The 11,016-nt window shown below is 39.7% G+C and overlaps 1 protein-coding gene across 1 annotated transcript; it reads left to right on the top strand.

The window, feature by feature from the left end:
- Positions 1–7: 7 nt before the first annotated feature.
- On the top strand, positions 8–10,743 carry LOC104464703 (synaptic vesicular amine transporter-like; the record flags this gene model as incomplete). Its single annotated transcript, XM_010077496.1, has 4 exons — positions 8–128; positions 1,907–2,258; positions 8,657–8,715; positions 10,660–10,743. Coding segments are annotated over exons 1-4 (616 nt in total), but the record flags the coding sequence as incomplete, so codon positions are not given.
- Between the last annotated feature and the right edge of the window lie 273 nt (positions 10,744–11,016).

The raw sequence follows: 11,016 nt of genomic DNA, 5'->3' as shown, positions 1-11,016 counted from the left end.
GCGGAGCATGGCGTGGGGTGAGCTGAGCCTCCTCCGCTGGCTGCGGGAGAGCCGCCAGTCCAGGAAACTCATCCTCCTCATCGTCTTCATCGCCCTGCTCCTGGACAACATGCTGCTGACGGTGGTCGGTAGGTAGAATGGGTTTTGTATTTTTTTTTAATTTTTTTTTTTTCCCCTCCAGATTTATGCCAGAAATAATCCCCCATGACAGATGTACTCCCTGGATGCGTGATTAATGCTCTCAACCCAAACATTTACAAGCACCGATTTTTTTTTTTTTTTAAACACGAATTATTTTCTAGGTATTGCAAACACACAGCAGTCTCACTTTATTTCTGTGTTAATTGCAGGATAAGGAATAGTATTTCTGTGCTAACTGCAGGATAAGGAATAGTATAGAATGGTCTTCATAATTCTAACCCCTCTAATACTTCACAGAATGACAAATAACTGTATTTTTAGCCCATAATCGGTTTTTTTTCCTGTGGTCAAGCAACTGAGAGAACAGGCTAGATAACATTGGAGATGCCTGTTTCCTTGCGATAGTTCCTCTTTCTGACACATTGGGCTTAAAATGATAGGTTAGTAAGAAAACTATCTAACTGGTTTTTAAGAAAAGCACTTCTATGAGTTGGTTTCATAAAATAATACAAGTTTTGATCAAAGTTGAAGATGAAACTTTTACTGGCTTCAGTGGCATAGTGTGAAGATTTAGGAATCTACTCAAATCAAACACTTGAACATTTTTCACTGTTAGTTTTAGAAGTCCTCATTTTCAAATGTTGATGTGAATTTAAAGTAAAAGGTTCAGAGAAGCTGGTGGTTCATGGATGCACACACACATGTGTGTGAATGCACGCATTTCTCTCAGAGGTGAATCGGGCTGTGCCGAGCTGGCTCTCAGATGGTGCTTGTGGTGTCAGCTTCTGAATCAGACTCCTGAATTTCTTGGGCAACTTCAGTTTAAAAGCTGATGCCACAATGTAGACTTTAGCTAAAAACTTTTATATTTCTAGCAAGTTGATTTGGGATTTTTTTTTACATGGACATACTTTCTTACAAAGTTATTAACATTTAATTACTTATTCAGTAATATGTATGCTAGAAGCCCTAGAAATTATTGCGGTCTGCAGACTTATTGCAAGAGTGGGCTTTCTCAGGAAGAGATGCAAGACAAGGAGGGGTGATTCTGTCTCTAGTGTTAAACTGAATGAACCCGACATCTGTTTTTACAAATTCTGAAATGCTAATTTCTGAGATACAAGGTAATGCAATTAAATTGCAGCTACAATCCTAGAGCATATAAAGGAGGTCCCTTCTTGATGATCTTTTCAATGGAATTTTTAAAAAAATAATGAGATATGCAAACATCAACACATTAGTTCTGATTATTCAATATAGAGGTGTTACGGTTTTTTCATTCTTATGGCTGTTACTTATCAATATGTTTGTGCTTTATTTAAAATATGTTTTACCTTTTTAAAATTTGGTTTTAATAGTTTAAATACTTTTCTCATCCTTCATGTTTTCTTAATCTAATAAGTGGATTTGTGTAGTCATGTGCAACAAAGAGACTCTTCAGACATGGGGTTTGGTACTTGTATTTTGCTTTCTGAATGATGTCTGTATAGAAAATCTTATACTTACGAAAATTGGCAAAAAATAAAGATTCGTGTAAAATAACTTTTTGTTTTAAACTGCACTTCTGTGTTATGGGTGTGCTTTTTTCCCATCAGCAAACTTCTATTTGAGTTCTGTGTTTCCACCGTTCAGAATCCTTACTAATGTGCTCTGTAGGAAAGCCTTGTATTTCCTAATCAGTGGCAAAGCAAACAATAAAATTTTGTGATTCCATTTACAAATAACCTGACAGTAAGATGCCAATATATTCTATTTGTTTTTCCAGTGCCAATAATTCCCAGTTACCTTTACAGCATCAAACATGAGAAAAATGCCACAGAAATCCAGCCCACTAAGCCTAACGTAGTCTCAACAATGATGGACAATTTTGAGAGCATCTTCTCCTACTACGACAACTCAACAATGCTTACTGGAAACGAATCTGATAAGACACAACCCAGAGAGCTGCATCATACTCAGACAGAACAAATGATAGTAAATGTGACTCCTTCCCCATCTGACTGCCCAAAGGAAGATAAGGACCTGCTGAATGAAAATGTTCAAGTCGGGCTCTTGTTTGCTTCTAAAGCAACAGTCCAGCTAATCACTAACCCCTTCATAGGGCCACTGACAAACAGGTATGTTATTTCTGCAGTGTTACTCCGGACTTTATATTGGTGTTTTAGTCTGGACTAGTATTTCAAACAAAGTATTTTTAATTGTGGCTCTGGCTTACTGGTCTTCTCACTTTACCTGTAGGAATATTTTAGTGAAATACATTTGGTGAAGACTTCTCAACACATACATCCTTTCCAAAATAAATTAGAAAGCTGCACATGAGCCATCTGAGACGTTCAGTATCATACACTTTTCCTCCAGCTCCTGAGACCTCAGGTTTTCATAGAAACTTTTGCTGAAATGATGTAGAAACATCTGCAGTACAGTTACATGGGGCCAAAAAGACACTACAAAGTAGTATTTACAAAGCACTGTGAATTGATGATGTACCTGTTACACCTACATTAGGCAGACATGATATTGAAACTGTAGGCAGGGCTCAGATCCCTCCCGTGCTCTCACAGAGATGCGTAGCTCTTGGTGCTATTTGGTATTCAACGATTTGGAGTCATCTGAGGTAAGAATCAGTGGGAAATTTGTGTGGACTTCAGTGAAAAATGAAAAAGTGTCAAATTTTGCTGATGCCATGTTCACCACAAAGTTCAGTGGATCACAGATTTCCATCAGTACATGATCTAGCCCAGCCTTCAAGTTATTGTCTCTAAATTCTTGCATGTATATGATGTCTTGAACTAAACATGTCTAAATGGTACTTTATACAGAATGTATTTGAGGCAGGATCAAGAGTACAAGCACTGATATCAATGACTTACAGCCCACCCCCCCCCAAAAAAAAAAAAGAATCTGAGCACTAATGATGTTTACATGGAGGTTTAAAAAATTTTATAATGTCATTTAAATTTTTTATGTTAATAATTAACGTGTTCTTACTGTTAGCATTTTGTGTAACTGTTCCCCACAGAAGAAGCCGCTGCAGTCCTCCTAAACAGAATATGAGATCAGTCTCTGCCAGAAATAAACTCCAAGTTGCATTTTAGTTGGGTCACTAATTTTCATACTTTTTTTTCTTTATAAAAGCAGCTTAAATAAGTTTTCAGAAAATAATATGCAGCAGAAATTTGTCCTTGTAAAACACTTTTGTTTAAGCAGTTAATGCTGATTGTATGTGATGATACCCAAAACAACCAACCTACTTCAATGCTAGATATTTCAGGTTTTGGAGCCAAAACTACCTTTCTTAGCTTTTACAGCTCATACATAGATATATATAGTCTAAGTGTTTAATTTCAATCTGATAGAAGAGTATCCAACTGAGGGCTAAGCGGAGGTTTGACTCACACTGTTATGAATTCAAAACCTGTATTCAGTCTGTGGAACTGATCTGAACACAAAAGCTTTAAATGAGACAGACAGTTTCATTTCTCTCTCATTTCACCTTATCTCCTACTGTACACCACCTACACAGATATAAGTACACCATTGCAAAATTACTTTTCCACAAATACTGCTTCAAGTTGAGGAGGAAAGCAGATTTTTGTTACCTGCATTTTCTGAATTGTTTTGTGAGGGTATGACAGCTCATCCACAGGCAAAGTAACATAACGTCAAATAATATAGTTCTTTAGGTATTCTTCCAGATTTTCCTAAATGTTTAAATTATTGCCCTGTTGATATTTACTCTTCTCCATTAGTATCATAATTTCCACTCTCCGTTGGTGTCATCGTTTCCACAACCTGCCAAACCAGGAGAAAGGCAATAATACACTCCATGTTGTCAGCAGCGTTTTCAGTAGCACAGTTACATCATGCTGTAGATATGATCTCTGCTCTTTCTTTGGTAGACATCTGCCTAAGGAAGAGGGTGCATGTCCCTTACATCCTTAGGTCTGGCGATGGGGCAGGAGATGTTCTTGGAGCATCTCCCTTCGCCGTTAGGAGTGGGGTTGGCAACACATTAGTGCTGTGAGCTGAGATTTGCTCCCGGAAACATCCTACAGGTTTGTGCACGGGGCTGAGTGTGTGACTGTAATCACAGGGGCAGGTTTGCAAGCTCAGATGCCCAAAAAGTGCAAGAAGAAGAACCAAGGAGCACATCACCCCAGAGTACTGTGCAACAGGCTCTTCTCATATAGCAAAAATGAGTGCCTCAGTGTCAAAGTGGCCCTAAATTAGATTTAAGGGTTACTGCTGTTCTTTCCTATGGTTCAGTATCTGCCTTTCTTCTGAGAAGTGTTTAATGGAAATATCAGTTAACACATTTATCAATTAACTGTAGAAGCCACTGGTAAAAAAAACCCCAAAACCCTAAAGCTGACATTTCCTTATATCATCAGTTAAAAGGCAGTGTGAAAACTGTGATTATTGTAAATGAAACAGAAAATACCTGAGTTATCACTATAAAAAACTCTTCCTTTCCACTGATAAGCTGTTAGTGATAACTGTTATTGCAAAATTTCAGCAAAATATCACAGCTGAAGGAGAATGGGTTGCTTAGTTCAAGGTCAGTGTGCAGTTTGTTAAGAAGCCTGGAAGTTTCTTTTTCAAATAGGCAGCACACTGTGTTAATGGCTTTTATTTTTCAATCAAATATAATTGGAGTGGTTTAGAGTTTTAGTAAAGTATGGAGATCCTGGTTTTCAGTACACACTGGCTTTGAGTGCTTGAGTTTGTACAGGATGCATCAGGATGCTCTATTCATCTGAGTCTGTGCCAATTATTACTTTATTTTAGGTTTTCTCAAAGTTTTGTAGGCTGTTTCCCCACTTTTTCTATAACTACTGTGGTGTAGATTTTTAAAAATAAATTATAAAATTTTTAAGAATTAAGTTCTGCTAAAAATGTTTCTTATTTAAAGCCCAGCTCTTTCTGTGGAATACGAGACAAAATGCATACCTGGCTTAGTGAACTGGTTTGTAGTTCGTGAAACACAATTTACCCTTGGTCTAACGAAGCCATAGCAAAGGAAACACTAAGTGATGGCTTTGCCATAGGATGTCAGCAACACGTGTCCCATCATGGCATGGTTTCAGGGCAGAGCTGATAAGATTTTGTGACTCAGATGCACATTATGTTTTTCCTGGTAGTGAAATTGGTAAGAAACTATGAATAGCACAGCACTTGATACAGGGCATTTTGTCAGGAGGATGCACTGGCAAGGGGAGACTGAAGGCTGTCTAATCCTTTCCAGCGAAGAGAGTGGGCAAAAGGCTGCCATACCCTCTATAACTAGTCTATTTGCTCCATTATTTTTTCAAACTCTTAAGGAGCTCTCTGAATGAGGCTGATCCCAGCTGTGCTGGACCCACAATCCACTAGAGCCATTTATTTTATCTCCCTCCATTTATTTATCAGTCTGAAAAAGTATGTAGTTTTAATCTTGTGCATTTCCATATTGGCTTCAAAAATAATTACAACTGAACAGATATTTCATCATCATTTTTACACCAGCTTGACTACAGATGTGAACTTCTTTGCATGAGAGAAAGCTAGGACCATGATATTTCGTGACCAACATACATGCAGAAAACAAGGCAGAGAAAAAAATAGCATTTGTAACTATTTAGTTACAGCTCAGTTCCTATGTAAGCTTTCCTTTCAGGTTTTGGCAGGTGATGGAAATGACCAGTTCTGCAGCCTCTGTGCCTGCCCTGTGGAAGCAAAGAGGGTATGGACCTGTCCCTGTCTGATATTCCTTACCTTCACCCATGTTCAGTGGTTCATTGGTTTATAACCACATATATCCTCCTAGTCATATATCCTCCTAGTCTTCATGGACAGTGAAGCAGATAGCCAGACTGCCAGGACAGATTTAACAAGAGATGCTCCCAGTGTGGTGTAACTGTATAACAACAAGGTTGAAAGCAGTGGGTTTGCAGCACTGTAATGAACGGATAATTAGGCTGTAATCATCCACAGCTGCTAACCTCATCAGTGTAACCTTTATTTTATTGCAGCACAGTACCCATCACTTGGTTCTCTTGTTGTAGGGTAACCTTGTTAATGGGTATAATCCCCTTCCAAACAGTCCTGCAACCTGGGGCCAATGTGGGACTGAAAGGGAGCAATTTAGATGCTCTCCATCAGTGGCAGCCTTTCCCCTCCCTCCTTCAGGTAATGACTCTGGCTTTTTCAGAGGCCTGAAATACTTGTAGGGAGCACTTTTAGCTGCAAGTGTCCTTGGTGAAATGTGTTAGACTGCTTCAGATTCTCTTGGAGGGTTTTGAAAGGAATGTCTGAGAAAATGACATGCTTGAGCGTGATAACGAGAAAAAAGAAGAGACAAGACAGGCTGTCATATTCTTTTGTGTTGCACACATGCAGAGGAACAAAATATAGAGAGAACTGTGATGGAGTGTGTCATGTCATAGCCAAGAAGCAGAAACTGCATATTCACAGGTTTCACATAGCGAGAACACAAATGGCCCAGGACCAAGGGACAGAATCACTGGATAGTCACTTGGCTGTTAGTACCTTTCATTTTTTGTGATTATTTATGATTTAAAGTGTAACTGTTCAGCGAAATCTTCTAGTCTGTGCTCTCTAGTATCTGTTGGACAGATCAGGGAATGCAGCTGCAGATGAGACATTTGTGGTAGCACAACTGCCAACTAATTAGTTCTGCTACTTCAGGAGGAGGCAGGGTTGGGTAAGATTATGCAGGAAAAGACAATCTGTGTATCTAACTAAATATCAGCTGGATGTGGGTAACACTGTCCCCTGAGCAAGGGCAACCACGACTTGTAGAGGTTTAGCAGTTTTGTGCAGGGGCAGCATGCCAGAATTGTGCATCTCCAAATTTTGGGTGAGTCTCCAAGCAATTTTTAGGTTTGCAGAGGATCACAATGACTTGCTTAATTCAGCACATGTGCACATCATGTTCTGACTTATATAACTTTGCATCATCTTATATGGTGGACCACTAGCAATGGTGAACGGCTGAAAGGACTAGCTGTGCCCATATAGATTCTGGTTCTGAAAAGATTAATTTCTATGTGGAGGAAAAGGCATGTGTTAGATGTCAGTACTTGTAAAGTATCATGGGCTGCTGGGCAGCAAGAGTGGAACTGAGTTCTCCTCCAGTTCATTACCCTCTGCTGTGTATTGCTTCACACCTTGCTGTGACCCCGTTTGTCCGAGATAAAGGAGGAATAATATCTGCAGCTGCAAAAATTAAGAGCAATGCTTGAACAGTATCTAACTGAGCATTGAAAGTGACTTCCGAAATACTTGTTTTTGTACAGCTTTCAACCACTGGAGACTTTCCAAGTGTAGGAAGCCTACTGGAAGAAGTGAAACCTGTTCTAACTTGAACAAAAAAATCAAAACTCAGAATAATCGGTTTGGTTTACCTATGTCAAGATTGTTATTATTAAAAATTAAAAGGAATTATAGACTCTTCGGTTATTTATTGACCTACTTAAGCTAATATAAATGCCCAATACTCTCAAATCATTGGAAGCTGAAATCAATCAGTATTCCTTTGAAAAGCATCATCCATTGTTGAAGAATTTGTCTGTAAATAACACAAATGAAATAAAACTAAAGAATATAAATTAAAAAAATTGTTCAAGAATTTGGCCATTAAATAATAAAAACACATTTAAGATGCAGAACCTTATAAAAAAGAAGCTGTGAATAACGTGTGCTGAATAGAATATACAGGCTGTCTTCAGAACTACCTGGGTAGTGGTTTCAATTCTAGGGTAGATTTTTAATGGTGTGAAAAATAGTATGTTATGATTTGTTTTGTTGAAATTTCATTTTTAGATGTTGAAATTATGTGTTTGCTTGCCAGACAGAAAATCCTTTATTTCCTGGAAACTTGAAAATACTTGTAGCAACCAGCCATTTCAACAGGCTCTTTAGAGTCCTGATGAAGAAGTGGGCTGATGAAGAAAGCTTTGATCAGTTCCATTTTTACTCCTAAACCCATGGAAAGCAAAAATATTATTCTCAGGCTCTTTGGAACTCTTCCAGTGCTCCTGGCTGAGGCAGAACTCCCAACAAAGCTGATGACAAATTTTCCCAGTAAAAAAGCCATTGGTTTGATCGCGTCTCATTATAGTCATTGTCTCATGAGGATGGAAACAGATGAGCGTTGAAACGCTACTGAGATGTTTCAAAGCTCAGCATGCTCAGACAAATCTTGCCTTCTCATATCCTTGGCAACCCCGTGAAGGCCCAGAGGGGCTTTATTGGGAACAATTATGGTGGAATGAGAACAGGGCAATCAGGTTCTAAATGAGAGAACAATTTCTTCCAGGGATTTCAGATACAAAGTCTACTGTGCCAGATGAAAAGACATTTGTTACATGGACAAATTGGATCATGTGGTCCACAATACATAGTTCAAAGCCTGCCGAGGTTTTTTTGCGGTGTATGCACTGATGTGAGTAAGCCTAACTCAAAACATCAGTGAGACAATCTCAGAAATGTGAATGTTCATTTTGTTTTCCAGAATAGGCTACCAGATTCCACTGTTTGCTGGCTTCTGCATCATGTTTGTGTCAACAATCAGTAAGTGTCCACGTTTTCTTTGGTCTGGTCCAGATGCAACTTGTAAATAAATGATCTCTAATAACTACCACTAGGAATTCTTGTTCATGTAGAGGGACTGATTTCTGAGGGAAATTTAAGGGTGACTGCTCCGTGTGGATGGTGCTGCTGATGAGGTTTGACAAGTACACTCTTATGAACATGCTCTAAGGAATTCACCACCTTCCATCCCACCTCGGCAGGTATCTTCCTGAGCTGAATCTTTCTCTCAGGTTCTTGTAATCTGAAGCAGTGCTCGGTTTTAAACTGATAGCCATGGGAAGGCTATCAGCCATGAGGGGGCTGTTTCACAGGGTCCTGAACAACTAGCTAGCAAATGGGCTTATCAGAAAGATCGTGAGGCTGCAGTGGCTCATGAGTAGAATGTGAGTCAACAGGATCATGTCATAGCTAAACATTGCTGTGGGGTGTGCAAACAGGAGCATAGCCTGCGAGTCAGCTCAGATCATTTGTCTTCTCTAATGGCATTGATAAGGCTTCAGCTGCTGTTTTATGTTTGGTTTTGGCATGGCACTTAAAGTCGTGGCCCAGATGGAAAGAGTGCAGAGGAGAACATCAGGGATCATTAGAAGCTTGGGAGGAGCAATGAAAGAACCAGGTTTGCTTCGGAAGACAGATATAAGATACATCAGAGTCTCTGACAAAAAAGGAAGGGAACCATTTTCCATGTCCACTGTATATAAGAGAAGGCAGAACGAGCCTAAAACTGTATCATCATGGGGACTGAAGTGCTGGAGAAGATTACCTGGTCTTAGAGTCACTGACAACTTTGCATTTTAGGAACATGTTAGACAAATTTTGGTTGGGATGGACATAAGAATAGTAAGCCTAATTCATGGTAGAGGGGTGTACTGTTGATGTGCTGGCGTACTTTCTTCCTTTATTTTTATTGATTTTTCCCTGTCTGTATGAGTAGGGATTTTTGTAAGACCTGGTAGGAAGCACAATGCTGCAGGGCAGGTGGGAGAAGTGCACGTGGATCTTAGGTTTAGTTGGTGTGTAACAGCTTCCCCCAGTTATAAACTGTCTGGCAAAATTCCTAAGGTGTCCAAACAGATAGGAGCTTTAAAAAGTTTTTAAAAACTCACGGTAGATTTAATGATACTGACTATGACACAGGCTCTACAGAGATGTGCTTGGGTCTCTGGGACACTCCTACCTTCTGGTGCTGTGGATGGGGAATTTGCCTGGACTGATGAGTCCATCCAGGGCTTCTGTCCCAAAAGGCAGAGTGCAGCCTGGGGTAAAATCTCTTAGAGAGAGAGAGAGAGAGAGAGGTACCTCCTCTGGTGCAATTTCTCTGGTAGTCTGCTACTGGGAGGATCAGGAACTCCCTGCAGACCCTGAATGGGTGGACCTGGCTTCCCTGCACCTTCAGCCAGCAATGCTGCATAGTATCTATAGCAGAGCTGGCAACACCAGTGTAAAAACCTCTCTCCACCCATTTGCTTATTGGAGGAAACGTCAGTGCATGCCTACATGTGGGTGCATGTGTGTTAAATCCTGCCTCCCCAGAATGGCTGTAGCTTCGGGCTGGGCAGCCTTGGATGAAGCCGCGTGGAGGGGCAAGGCTGGAAGGAAAGGTCTTATTACTCCTTCTGTGTGCAGCTGAATCAGAGCCGGATGTAATCAAATCCTAAGTAATTAGTTAAAACTGCTTGTGCGCTTGCATTCGGTGTTACCAGGAGGCTCAGACAGCTGAGAGCAATTCAACACTGACACTTCTAAATGCAATAAGCGAAAATAATGCAGTTAGTATTGAAAGTGGCACAAGTCACTGTAAACACCTGACTAAATTGCATGAAGTTTTTGTGATTGTTTCAAGAAATCTAACTTTTTAACCTAGTTAAGGTTAACCTAATTTTTAAAATTTACGTCTTTTTTTTTTTTTTTTTTTCTCTCTAGTGTTTGCCTTCTCAGGAAGCTACGCGTTACTGTTTATTGCCAGGTCCCTTCAAGGAGTGGGTTCTTCTTGTTCTTCTGTGGCAGGTAAGAGAAGAGATGACAGAGCAAAACACAAATCACTGATTCTGTCATTTTTAGTAATTTTGTAAATTGCATTTTGTCTGCAGTTTCGATAATCAATACAGAAATATTCGATTAAATCATTTTCACTTTTTCCTGTGCCTTTCATATCAAGTAGCTCCAAAGCAAATGTCTTTTCAGACTTTTTTGGTATTTGGGTTGCAGTAAGGTAGAGCACAAAATGAACTCCACTCTCCCTGGGATTTCTGCCTGTGTGTCTTCAACTTTTTTAATTCA

The sequence above is a fragment of the Pterocles gutturalis genome, unplaced genomic scaffold (assembly GCF_000699245.1).
Source record: "Pterocles gutturalis isolate BGI_N339 unplaced genomic scaffold, ASM69924v1 scaffold50743, whole genome shotgun sequence".
Taxonomy (NCBI): domain Eukaryota; kingdom Metazoa; phylum Chordata; class Aves; order Pterocliformes; family Pteroclidae; genus Pterocles; species Pterocles gutturalis.
The sequence above is the reverse complement of the archived record's forward strand: the minus strand, read 5'-3'. Positions and strand labels throughout refer to the sequence as shown.